The sequence below is a fragment of the Antechinus flavipes genome, chromosome 2, assembly GCF_016432865.1.
Source record: "Antechinus flavipes isolate AdamAnt ecotype Samford, QLD, Australia chromosome 2, AdamAnt_v2, whole genome shotgun sequence".
Classification (NCBI taxonomy): domain Eukaryota; kingdom Metazoa; phylum Chordata; class Mammalia; order Dasyuromorphia; family Dasyuridae; genus Antechinus; species Antechinus flavipes.
The window spans coordinates 144,558,801-144,573,294 of record NC_067399.1 but is presented as its reverse complement, the minus strand read 5'-3'; the positions used below and the strand labels follow the sequence as shown (position 1 = coordinate 144,573,294).

Below are 14,494 nucleotides of genomic sequence, written 5' to 3'. Positions count from 1 at the left end.
TGGTATAGGGCTAAATAAGTAGATTAATTTAGGTAGTATTGTCATCTTTATTATATTTGCTCGCCCAATCCAAGAGCATTTAATATTTTTCCAGTTGGTTAGATCAGACTTAATTTGTGTGGAAAGTGTTTTGTAGTTTTGCTCATAAAGTTTCTGATTTTCCCTTGGCAGATAGATTCCTAAATATTTTATACAATCAGTAGTTACTTTAAATGGAATTTCTTTTTGTAACTCTAACTGTTGGGTTTTGTTAGTGATATATAAGAATGCTGATGACTTATGTGGGTTTATTTTATATCCTGCAACTTTGCTGAAGGTGTAGATTGTTTCTAATAACTTTTTGGTAGAATCTCTGGGGTTCTCTAAGTATACCATCATATCATCAGCAAAGAGTGATAATTTGGTTTCCTCATTGCCTATTCTTATTCCTTTAATCTCTTTCTCAACTTTTATTGCCAAAGCTAGCATTTCTAATACAATATTAAATAGTAACGGTGATAGTGGGCAACCTTGTTTTACTCCTGATCTTATTGGGAATGGTTGCAGTTTGTCCCCATTACATATAATGCTTACTGCTGGTTTTAAATAGATGCTACTGATTATTTTAAGGAAAAGTCCATTTATTCCTATACTCTCAAGAGTTTTTAATAGGAATGGATGTTGGATTTTATCAAATGCTTTTTCTGCATCTATTGAGATGATCATATGGTCAAAAAGGCTGTTCTTTTGACTGCTTTTATTTTGTCTTATTATATCCTTAATTGAGAATCAATATTCTCAAAATGTATTCCAAGAATTCTGATCAAACCTCCTTAAGAATTATGCAAAAATTTGGATGTTGAGCTTATTGTCTTTGAGGCTTTTCTTTTTTAGTCTAAGGAGCTCCAATATCTTAATCTGATATTCACTCTGTGTGTATGTATATATGTATGTATATATGTATGTGTGTTTATATGTGTGGGCATATATATGTGTTTATGTATGTGTACATGTATACACACATACTAGAAGAATGTTCACCATTCTGATTCCCTTCCATTTTTTCCCCAGTGTATAGATTTTTTTCCTAAAATATGGAAGGTTTTCTCATTCCCTTTGTCACTCACCTACCTCATTCTGGTCTGTTAGTATCTTCTTTCTCTTTCCCTTTTCTTATAATGCTTCATCTGTATTTGCTTGTGTCACTTTCTGCCTCCTAATGTTCTTATTTGTGTACATGCTATATTGCCATCCCCTCCCAACTTAACCATTAAATTCTAGGTTTCTTGCTGGCAAGGTGTATGGCATTTTTCATTTTTATATCCATAGTACCATGAACAGTGCTTTACCCTTAGTAAATGTTTGATGAATTAAACTATGCTAAGCTGAATTAACCCAATATGTGAGAAGGCTAAAATATATCATTGTTATGTTTTCAGCCTAGTATCCAGCAATACATTAACATGAAAAGCTGTTGTTGCTTGTAATTATATCACTAATTATTCACTAAACTACTTGAAAGGGAGTTCATTCATCTTATTAAAGTAAATATTGATTTGGAGAGAGAGAGAAAATGACCAATCTACACCTTAACTTTCATATAGTTATATTTTAAGGAATTAAACTCAACTTGAAGCTCTATATTTCATGAAGAAAAGAAATGTTAAAAGTAAGAGATATCTTCAGAATAGTAGAGAGGTGATAATATAATAAATTTTTTTCCAACACGGGCACACTGACCAGACAAAGAGAGTCTATCAAATATTTCTTTTAGTCACAGTAATTATCAGATACAGATAAACATGGATACAAAAATAGATACATATAAGAGATGTTCAGAGGAATCCTATGATAGCTTACTACTTATAAGTGGAATCTTATTTGGAAAAAAAAAAAAAGTTGATGGAGAAATCTCTAACAGTTGGTAAAAGTGAGGAGGTCACTACTTCTTCATGAATTCCAAAAAGCTCTGTTCTCATTAATCAATTTCTGGAGCATTTCTGAAGAATGTTAAGTTAAAAAAGTGTTATTTCTGAGCCAATAATTTGCTCTTCATCCAACACAGCTCCTTTTAAGTCTGGAATATCAAGTCCATAGTTTGCTTTCCTGGGAAAAGAAGCAGCCTCATAGCATCCTTAATTTATCCTCTGTTTCTCTGAAGCCATTGGGGGAAAATGGAGATTCTTGGCAGAATTTTCAATGTTTATTTAATCTATGTCAGAGCTAGTTCTGTCTTTATTATTATTAAATTAACCCACAGGAGAATTCTATAAAGTGATGCCTATACTGGCTGAATTTGAGCTCATCTGCCTGGCTTTTAATTCTCTTGATAACCTGACCCTATATAGCTTTATTTCCTACTACTTCCCAGTATAAGCTCTCTTCTCAGGGCAGGCAAATCTCTTCCTTCACCAGTGTGCCTTTTGTGATGATGTTTTCCTCACTCTGAGGAAATTCCTCTTCTTCCCTCTTCATATCAAAATACCCTTGCACTCCTTTGAGCTCCAACTTTAGTCACTTATGATCACATTGGCTCATTAGATCGTAGTTTTACAGCTAGAAGGGAATTTAGAGATTGTCTAATCCAATCCCCTCACTTTCACCAGTGAGAAATCAGAGGAACTCCTCAATGGCATCTTCCCTCACCCCTGCACCCTATCGATTGACTTTACTTTGAACTACTAAAGTAATTATAATAGCTATTGAAGCATGTAGCACTTTGTTGTATTTTATCTTATAGTGTTCCCTTTTGTTTCACAGTTTGTCTCACAATTACCTATTCACTGAATTGTAAACTCTTAGAAGTAGCTTATGCTGCTCCCATAATCGCAGGTGCTATACTGGTGCTCTGCTATACCATAAGCCTGTATAGTAGGCACTCATTGATCAGGATCGTGATTTAGAGCAGAAGAGACTTACGGGTCACATAGTTCCATTGTCTTTTTGAGGATGACAAGAGTGACACTCAGGAAGGCTAAGTAACGGTGCCAAGGTCACAGAGGTGAATAAGCAGCAGAGCAAGGTCATGAATCTAGGTCTTTGGACTCCAAATGCAGCTCTGCCTACATGCCGTCTCTATGTGAACCTCTTAACAATCTTCATTTTTCTTTAAATCTCAGCTCAGATCATACTTCATTTGGGAAGTCTTTATTAACTCTATTGGTTCTTGGAGCTCATACACTCCTCAAATTATATTGTATTGACTTTTCATTGCCTTATAGGTGCTTAATAAATGATTGTTAAATTAATTTGTTGTTTATCAATTAGTGAATGTTTCAATATGCCAGAAAAAGAAAGTCTGTTTTGTTTTATTTTTGCTGATTTTTCTGTTTCCTTCTTGAAAGATAATTTTTGTCAAATAGATAACATCATTATAAGGTTTTGAGCTCACTTTGAATTAATTGTAATATTAAGGCCAACTAAGTGTCACAGTGGATAAAGTACCAGGTCTAAAGTCAGAAAGATTCATCTTTCTTGCATCTTGCATCTTTCTTGATATATATGAACTATGTATCACTTCACTTTTCCATTGTCAATTTATGTGCACAAACTAAATGTTCCCAGCCCCTTTGAAACTAGTCACTTTGTTCCATATAGCCTTTGTTCCATATAGCCTATTCAATCTCTCTAGGTTGACCTCAAACATGGGTAGCAACCTAGTTCAATTGTTAAGGTAGCCAACTGATTGATTTGTTCATGTTAGTCTATTTGGTTGTCTGAAAACATGTTATGGCTAAAAAACAAGCAGATTATTTTTCTTACCCAGTTTGAAGACCCTAGAATAGACAGGGCAGAAGTAGTAAACCAAAGGGAAGCCTACAGTTTTATCATTGGGAACCAGCAGAACTTTCAACCTAGGTGATAGTGGATGGAGTCCCATAGTAGTCTATTGCAATTCTAAATTGAGTAGACCCAAAACCAGATCAGGAACTTGCAGAGATCAGAACAGAGGGACAAATATCAGATTTTGCCATGGATTAGATTATTTTGCACTGAAAGCTTGCACATCCCCAGCCTGAATTGTCCCTGAGATCCTTCAATAACACAACATTCATTATATCAAGAATCCAGCAGAAGGGCTAATGTAGATATTGCTTCTAGAAGTACATGTCCTTTACATTGAGTATGAAACCAGGAAGTAGTCTAGAAGAATGAGCTTACCAAAAAACAAACAAACAAAAAGGATTCTGCTATGAAAAGCTATTAGAGTAACAAGGATGCTCAGAACAAAAACGTAGGAAAAGATGATTATTACAAAACTTTTACAAGCAAAGAAAAACACAGATTGTGCACAGATTAAAATAGAATTCTAGAAGAAATGAAGTAAAAGGTTAAAAAGTTCAAATGTTTGTTGTAAATGAAATGAGCACTAGAGGAAAAATGAAAAAAAATTAAAGATGCAAAAAGAAAAAATAGGAAAGAGAATTAACATTGTGCAACAAGAGGTACAAAACCTTTGAATTCTTTGTATATTAAAATGAATTTAATAGAAACAATGATTCCATGAGATAACAAGAAACATCAAATCAAAGTCAAAAAACTGACAGAAATAAAGTGTAAGATATCATTGTAAAATAATTTAATTTGAAAAGAGATTGAGGAAAAAATTTAAGAATCAATAGGTTACCTGAAAACCGTGGCTTTTAAAAAGAGCCTAGATATCATGTTTCAATTAACCATAAAATAAAATAGTACAGATGTTTTAGAAGATGGCAAACTGAATGGTAAGAATACATCATTTACCTCCTAAATCAACCTTCCTCCCCCAAATGAAAATGCCCAAGAACATTTTATCTAAAATCTAGAACTTTCAGGTCAAAGAAAAAGTCCTTTGAGCAGCCAGAAAGAAAGCATTTGAGTGCTGAGGAGCCATAGTTAGGATTATACATGAATTAGTAGCCACTATCCTAAAGGACTGGGCAGCTAGAAGACAAAGGATCTAAGCTTACAACCAAAAATAACTTATGCAACAAAGCTGAATGTAATCCTATAGAGGGAAAATTGGATCCTCAGTGAAATAGAGGACTTCCAAGTGTTCCTGATGAAAAGATCAGCATAAAGAATCTTGTCCAAATAGAGGATTCAAGAGAAAAATATGTAACAGTCAACATGAATGAGTAGTCATAGGAGACTAAACAAGGATAAGCTGCTTACTTTTTAATGTGGAGAGAGGATATACATGTTTCCTCTGAAGCCACAGAGGAAGTTTAATTAAATAAAAGATCTGGGCATAGTTCTGTTATGTCTTCATAGTATTTAAAAAAAAAAAAAAAAACAGAAAAGAAGGAGAAGTGGAACACAGGATATTTCCAATTTTCCCCCTAGAATAGTTACATCTCTATCGTTAATATACAAAAATGATTGTCTTTTCATAATCCCTCCAACACTAACTATTCCCAGATTTTTCATCTTTGACTATTTACTGGATGTGAGGTAAAATTTTAGTTATAATTTGGAGCATTTTTCACATGCTTGCTAATAGTATTCCACTTCTTTTGTTCATATCCTTTGAGTGCTTGTATATTTGTAAATAATTTTTTATCTTAATATATTTTTTCCGAGTTGTCTATATGTTTTGGATATCAGATCCCTGATTAGACATATTTGATACTGTTTTTTTCCCCCAGATTGACTACTTTTCTTTTTTTTATACTTGTTTTAATTTTATTTGTAGCAAACTTTGTCAATTTCATATAATTTGAATTATTTATATAATTTGAATGCCTTCCCTGCACTGATTATTTCTGTTATACTATATCATAGTATAAAAATCATATATCATAAATATATGTATCATATATCATAAACATATATCTAATGTATATGTATTCATATACACCCACATATATGTATAAAATAGCTTGTTGGTATTATGAACTCCTTGAGAGCAGGAAGAGGAGGAACTATCTTTTGCTTTTATTTGTATCACCAACACTTAGCACAGTGTCTGACACAAAATATGCTCTTAATATATGTCTGAAGATGAACAACTTGCATCATTTGGGGTAGTTAGGCAGTATATTGAATAAAGCCTTGTATTTGGATCCAAGATAACCAGAAATTCAAATTTTGTCCAAGACATATGTTAGCTTTGAGACCCTAAGAAAGCAATATAACCTCTATTAGCCAGTTTCTTCCTCTGTTAATGGACAAAATAATAGTACCTATTTTCCCAGAGGATTAAATGAAAAAGTATATATACAATGCTTTGCAAACCTTAAAATAATATATAAATGTTTTCTCTTTTTTGTCATCATTATAATTTATCTTTATCCAATCCACACTGAATGGCAGTTCTGTCCCTTTTCTCATTCTCTTTTTTCTAACATATTTTAAACAAAACAAGTCCTTTTTGTTATCCTTAGTTTTACTCATCAGCTTCCACTCATTCTGAACTTCAGCACTCTATAACAATCTCATAAGACAGCACCATGCTTTTGTATTTATTCTTAATTGTCTTCTAGTGATTCCATCTTCTTTATATGTCCATTTGAAATATAAGGTAGCCATAGGCCCTTGTGCATACACAACTTTTTTTTTTTTAAACAGTTCCCTTTTCCTTTCCCCATTAGAATTGTTTCTCTTTATGTCTTTACAATTTGAGTCTTGAGATCTTCCTTTTCCTTCTCGATTTTAATCCCATTTAGAAATTTGAACCTTTGAAAACTACTGCCTCTACATCTAGGAAACATGTCAGACAATGCCTACCTTTTTTTTTTTTTTTTTTTTTTTTTTTTTTTTTTTTTTTTTTTTTTTTTCCCTGTATCAGAATTCTAGGATGGAGTGTCACTTCTTTCCAAGGTGTCCATCATTTCTGCTTCAGTAACCAAGTTCCTCTTTCTTGTCTAGAATAGAAGTTCCCTTCATCTTTTATTTCATCTCTTGAAGAATGAAATTGTTACTAAGGCATGGCAAGAATTTATTAGCTCCTCTGTTTGGGGGAGACAAAGGAGAGGAGAGGAATAAAGAGAGGAAAGGGAAAGTTCTAGCTGATGTCCGGATAGTGTAAGTCTTTTAGTCCTTAATAATTCTTTTATCATATATCCATGCCATCCTTCTAAGCTGTTCTCCAAAGCCCTCATCTATTCTCTTCTTATGCCCAAGTCAGCTCTAGAATAATCTCATAACCTTATAACTTCTCCCCATTGACTTTCATTAATACCTATGTTGAATTATTTTTTATTATAGTTATTTTTTATTTACTTCAATACTTTACTGGAATGCAAGATTCATGTTATCAGAATCATGTCTTACTTATGCCTAGAATATTACTGTGCATACAATTCATGTTTAATAAATTTTAAAAACTTGTTTAATTGTACCAAATTCCATTTTGACTCCCTTTTAAAAAGGATAGTCCAAATTAAAGATTGCAGCTGATGTGATTATTCAGTCATTTCAGTTGTATTTAACTCTCCATGACCCATGTCAGGTTTTCTTGACAAAGATACTACAGTGGTTTGCCATTTCCTTCTCCAGCTTATTTTACAGATGAGGAAACCCAGGCATACAAAGTTAAGTGACTTGTTTACAAATATCTAAGACTGATGTAGACCTCAGGAAACCCAGGTACTTCTGATTCCAGGTCCAACATACTATCCACTGCACCAGCTTCTTATAGCTGATATATTTATTATAATTAGTTATTTTGAATAATCAGTTCTTTTGTTAAATTATTTTCATACCTGTAACTGACATAAGGAAAGTGACAACTCAGAAAAGGCATTTGATTTTACAAGTGTAAAAACCCCCACCCCAATTAATGTAAACAAAGAAGTCCTGGACTTTTTGATTTATTCAATCAATCAAAAATTCAAATTAGTAACCAACACCCTTTATCAGTTTGTGAAGAAGAAAGTACTTTGATTGTTAGATGGAGATCCATGATGCTATGCAGAAAATAGCTTATGCTTGGCTGAAAAGATCAGCATATTTCTAGATCTAAGTATTAACTCAACTGCCAAATGAGAGGATTCCTTACTAGCAGTAAGGAATCCAGTGATGGTCAAATCTGGTGATGAAGTATTCCCCAAGGCACTTACCTCTGGGGGAAGGTAAGAGGAAAAGATTCACCCCCCCCAGACACCCATTGGACATTATGAATTTTGGAAGGTTACAAGATCTGTAGCCCAGGATTTTTGGAGCTGGTCCCAGTTCTTAGAGTGTCTAGGTTAAATAAACTACACCCATTCAGGTAGGGTAGCTTCAGCCTTCTATTGGGAAGCTGACCTTCAGAGCCCCGCAGTCAACTATACCAAAGAGGACATTAACATACCTAACTGGAGTAGCAAATACAAAAAGAAAAAAGGATTTTTGTATAAAGGAACATTGCATTTTTAAGTTCACCACTCCTTAAGCAGAAGAGGTCACATATTTTAGCTTCTGGACTTTTGGCTTATCAGTTCATTACCTTGCCCAGAACTCTTAAAACTTTCAGAGTTTTTTGTTTTTTTTTTTTCCCCTCTATAATGTCATTTTACAAATTGTTCTATTTCTGCTCACTGTTTTGCACTCATTTATAGTCTTGGGCTGGAGAGGTTGGAAAGTGATGTTTTTATAACAACTGTCTTTTCTATTCTTGCTTAGTAAATACCTCTTTCTAAAAGCTAATTAAGTATGGCTGATGATCATTGGAAAGCACAGCAGATGGAGGCTTGTGTATAACAATACTAAAAATTCCAACCTCTTGATGTCATTCCTAGGACCTGAAAGAAATAGTCTGCTGCCCTCTGGGGAAGCTTGTCAGTGTGAATGAGAATTGGGGAAGTAGTTTGGAGTGGTTCCTACATAAGCAAAATATAATAAAGAATTTTCTAGCATAAAAGAGTGTGATTCTACTAGTTTGGGGTATATGAGATTTTTTTTCATGGTCACTTCAGTGTGAAAATTGGAGAAGAATTAAAGAGACTTCTGTAAAGATGATGATTGATAATAATAGTAACACAATTTTTATTATACTTTAAATTTCACAAATTACATCATAGGTACTTCATCTGACACTCACAAACCTGAGAGATAGGAGTTATTTTCCCTTCTTACAGATAAAAAAATTATGGCTAGGAGAGGGGTAAGTGACTTGTCTGAGTCACATATCTTATATCTGAAATAGAATTTGAACTCAGCTCTTCCCAACTCCAAGTTTAGCACTGTTACTATAAATCATCTATTTCATTAGCTCCAATCTATATTAGAGGATCATTATTAAAATCACTTCTTAAAAGGTTATTATTTCATTATAGACCTAAATATTTTGATGCATTGATCATAAATTAATAATCCATATTTTGTATAGCAAAAATTGTCAAAATGAATTTTTTTAGACTTTTGGCTATATCTTTTAGTTTTGTGATTGGCCTATAACTATAAGATTCACATTTAAAATTTATGTGCAATTGAAAAACAGTCAGGATGTGTCAATGTCACATTGGTTAATGTAGAAAATAGTTTCTAAATCTAAGTTAAATAAATAGTAATTATATATAGGAGGTACATTAGGTATAATAAATCTGATGCCATATATAATAACTGCTCATTTACATAATATTTTTATGACTTGTTAAGCTGTTCCATTTATTATGCATCATTATGCATTTTAATTCTTATAATAACCGTGTAATATAGACAAGAATAGCATTTGCATTTTGCCTCTATAGAAATGGACGCTCAAGGAGATTATAATTTATCTATGGTCATATAGCTAGTTTGTGATAGGCCCCCAGGTTTCTTTTATTTATTTATTTGTTTGTATGTTTTGCTGAGGCAAATGGGATTAAATGACTCGCCCAGGGTCACACAGCCAGGCAGTATTAATTGTTTAAGTCCAGATTTGAATTCAGGTCCTTCTGATGTCAGGACTGGGACTCTATCCACTGCACCACCTAGGTGTCCCTGGCTCCCCAGACTTCTAACTCTGAGTCTGTGGCTTTCTCTATTATACTAAGTTCCATTTTACCATACTATTCCACTAAAATGAAGTCATCTGGACATCTGGACACCTATTCAGTCCCGGTCACTCTGTGTTTGTTTTTTCTTTATAGGAATGCGTCAAGGTAATGACTTCGGCACCCAGTACCGTTCTGCTATCTTCCCAACCACTCCAGAACAGGCAGAAGCAGCTCTTAAGTCTAAAGAAGTTTACCAGAAGGTAAGAATGAGCAACATACAAATTGGGTGTTGGATAAGACTAGCTTAGGATGTGCACACAAGGGCTTCTTCAGATCTGTGTATTTCACCAGTGGGGGCTGGCTACAACTGCTTTAAGCCAAAATGTGGACTTAACTTCATTTTGTTGAATTACTTCTTATCCATAATTCAGTTCTGTTTACAAATTTTTAAAAAAGATTATGCCAAGTACTTGGTTGTTCAGTTTTTTTTTGTTTTTTTTTTTTTACTGAATTGTGTAATTGCCTTTAAAATAATCTTTGTACTACTCTATATTATAATCAATGAATTGAAAAATATTCATGTTTTCTGATGCAGTAATATTTCTCTTTGACTTTTACAAGTGCTTTAAACATCTTTCATTAATAGAAGACTAGATCTTCAAAAATAAATCTGAATCTAAAGGTTTTATTTTTATTTTCAATTTTATTTATTTTTTATTTTTTAATTCCCATTATGCAATTTAAGTGTTGAGGACCGTGTATCAAAATGATGGATGATACTTTGGGATGATGTTCTGACATCACATTTTGAAGTATCCCATTCCTTTCTGTCCCCCACCATTTTATCTGTCTGACTTTGCTTTATATTGATCCTTCCGGTTTTTAAATTGTTGCTCCTGATTTCATCTGGCTTCTTCTCATCTGTTCCTAAGATATGATGACTTGCTGACTAGTAAACTGCTGGACTTAATATTAGAACTATGACAGGATCACAGAGAGAGCTGGAAGAGACCTTAGAGGGCACCTTGCCTGCCCTCCTTCCCCATTTTACAGATGAGGAAACAAAAGTAAAGAGAATTTAAATGTTTTACCCAAGGTCACTTAAATGATAAACATCAGAGGTGATATTTGAACCCAGTTCATCTGAAACCAGGTCCAGCACTCTCTCTACTATATAACAACTTGTTATGCTGATTCTCAGTTTCTCTTCTCTAGTTTGTTTAAGGTTTGTGGATTCTTTCAGTCTAGTCATTATTATTTCCCTTTTTTTGTTTGTTTTTCTATAATATTAGAATTGCTATTATTGCATTGGTTGTCATTGATACTAGTAAAATAGTTATTTCTAGGTTAATCAACTGAATTATGAAAAGTTTAAACCATTAGTTCTAGTTAGTTCTGTATGTAAGAAAGGAAGAAAAGGGAAACAGTGATTTTTACTAGAAAATTAGAACAGATGAGAAACAAATCACCATATTATATAATATGTACTGTAATGTCAGTTGGAATTTTGTGAACTATATAGTTCACTCTATGAGCAAATCAAGACATAACCCTCATGATGTTATAGTTTCTCTTTGAGAATGAAGGATGAACAACAACAGTGATAGCATTAGAAATAATGAGTGAATGGGAACATAGCTGAATGTGGCTAGAGAAATCAAAGGAATATTTTTGTTTTGTTTTATATTGTTTTTGGATTAGAAGAACTTGAATATATTTGTCAACATATGAAAAAGAAGCAATAGAGAGTGAGGAACTAATCCCTTTTTAAGAGAGGATGATAGCAGAAGGAAGCTCCTGGAAGAGATAAACAGGGTTGCAAATAAGGACTTAAGTAGAGGAATTAGTCTTTGTCTTGGTTATAGGGAGGAAACTGCATTCAGAGAATTTGCCACCTTTGAGACCTTGGGCTAGTAATTTCCTTGCCATGAACCTCAGTTTCTGCATCTTTAAAATGAAGGAGATTGGACTGATGACATCAAGATCACTTTTATCTCCAAATCTATGATCTATGATTACAGAACAGCTTTTTAGCATTAAGTTGAAATATTTTGACACTGGGTAAGAGAGATTCAATTTCCATCAAAGAAAGCGTTCAAGCCATACATAAATAAGTGTTTGCAGAATTGTGTTTAGGGGCTTGAGGAGAGAAGGAAAAGCTTGGAATAATCACTGTAATGGAATGAGAGTGAATCAGTATGAATGGAGCCTCTTTGGAGGCTCAGCTGAACTTATGGGATTTATATTGTGATAGCTTGGTTTTATTATTTTCTCCATCGATACTCAGAAACTATGGCATAGGAGAAGAGATATTGGATGATCAATAGGGGTTACTCAGAGTAGAGGATTAGCGAATTGTGGGGATCAAGAGAAGTGAGCTATTCTAGGAATATAGCTAATGAACATTAAAGTCTCTGGGAGAATACCAGCAGCAATCAAAGAATCACTTTACATAAGAAGGGTTTCTTATCACTTGAATTGAACAGATTGTCCTATGTTCTCATTGGTAGCCCATCAAAACAATTTTGATGTTCTGATTATGTCATCTACAGTATTTTCTTTGTTTCTTTAATGATAGTTTCTTTTGGATGTAAAGAAATGTTAGTATAAAATGGGTTCTATCTGCGTTGTGGGGAAGGGGAGTTTTATAGCACCGTACTCATTGTTGTATGGACTATAAAAGAAATAATAGACATTTTCCTCTCCTCTAGAAGATTATAATGATCTTCATGATATAAGTTCCTTCCTGACAGAAACAGCCTATGTATACTCTGATGACTTCTCACTTCTCTGGCTTATTACTCCATTCACATGAAACTTAAGATATGAGAGGATTTCCTAATTTCTTCATAATTAGAAAACTAAGGGTGAGCATTAGATCTACTTAAAAGCAGTAAGGTTGACAACACATTTTTTTAAAGTGTTCTTATAAGAAACCCAATCACACTTCCAAGGGCTAAAATACTCAGGCAATACACACACACACATTTCCTTAGGAACCCCTATCATCCTTATGCTTTATACTGTTGTCTTGATTAGGACTTCAGAAAGAGGGAAGTTCTCTTCTCCATATTAATGCTCTGCTCCTTAGTGTCTGAGCCTTCAATGGTTTCTCTTCTATTCCAGTTACCTGCTACATTACTTTCCTCTGGGCTTTGTTCTCCATTTATTGGTAATAAATGGTAATTCCCTGGTAATTGCTTTCTCACAGGCCTCTTTCCTATTGATGCTTCACCATATCATTGAAGATGTCCTCAATTCTTGCAGACATCTTAGTATTTTTGAACACCATTACTGATGTCATTTTGTTTCTATTGGTTCTTCCTATTTTGTCTCTTCCCCACCCATTATTTCTGATCCCCAGAAGATGATGTCAGTAGCTCTCAAGCAACTAGAAAATAGAGGAATCAAACTGGAATCCTCACAGACAACATAACATCTTTTTCAGGATTTATGATCAAATGCCTCTGGCCTATTTATATCTTCTTTTGTTTAACATGGAGGTCCCCATGGAGGATAAAAAGCATAAATTAAAACCCACATATCCACTTTTTGTCCTTTTATCTGCATCTTCCTCAAGATCCTGCCCAATGTGCCTTATGCTTGATCATCGTCTTTCACTGAATTATTTTGGAGTTTTGAATATAACTCCTGTTTGTCTTTATAACTATCCAAGAGGCAATTATACCAAGAAGTGTAGTAGACTGAGGATCAGAAACTTAGTAGCTGTGTGTTCTTGATTAAATCATTTAACTGATGTTTGCCTCAGTTTACTCATCTGTAAAAATGGAAATAATAATAGCACCTACCTGCCATAGTTGTGTGGATCAAACATGATAGTATTTATGAGCATTAATATAGTACCTGGCACATAGTAGATATTATTATAAAGGTTAGCCTGACACATAATAAGTGCTATGTAAATTGTGTGTGTGTGTGGATGAAGAGGAGGGGGAAGGAGGAAGAGAGAGAGGGAGAGAGATTTTTAAAACTTCTGAGTTTGTCTTGAGTTTCCCTTTCACCATAGTAACTTTTTATAGTCAAGTTCTTTTTTGCTATTTTTTCCAGCCTAGTTCTAGACTTTGGACTTTGTATTATAATTGGAATCTGCTCACCTCTGGGCATGGGTGAAGGGAATATCTGTCATGATCTTCTGATTTTTATGTTCTGCTGTTTTCACAGTTAGTTCTGGGATCCTGTAAGTTTTGGGTACTTCTAAGGTGATATGATCCAAGAATTTGATTATTGTCTTGGTCTAACTTTGGGATCTGCCACTTTGTGACCACAACTGTTCCTCTTTGCCCTGGAACTATACCCTAGCACTAGTTAATGGACAATAGATCTACCTCCAAGTTAACATTGAAATCATGGATAGTACTTGAATCCATTTAATTATAGCATCATCTAGTCTACATTTCTCCATATTTTTCACAATAAGATCATAAAATATTTTATCAAATGATTAGCTCAAATCTATCTTGTTTCCCAGTCTCCATAACCTCTTTGTCATCCTTTCAGAGGATGCTTCAATTTGTGCTCTTCCCAAATATTGTACCCAGAACTGAACACACAATATCAAATTAGTCTGAGCTGGTCAGTTTACAGTAGAATTAGGACTCTCAAGTTCCTTA

General features: G+C 33.9%; 1 protein-coding gene across 2 annotated transcripts in view; it reads left to right on the top strand.

Moving 5' to 3' along the window:
* MSRA (methionine sulfoxide reductase A) overlaps nucleotides 1–14,494 on the top strand; it is a 527,887-nt gene that overhangs the window by 366,084 nt on the left and 147,309 nt on the right. For both annotated transcript variants that reach the window (XM_051975735.1, XM_051975734.1), the window contains one exon: nucleotides 10,017–10,123. In XM_051975735.1, the coding sequence (XP_051831695.1) occupies nucleotides 10,017–10,123 (107 nt within the window). The remainder of the gene's footprint in view (nucleotides 1–10,016; nucleotides 10,124–14,494) is intronic.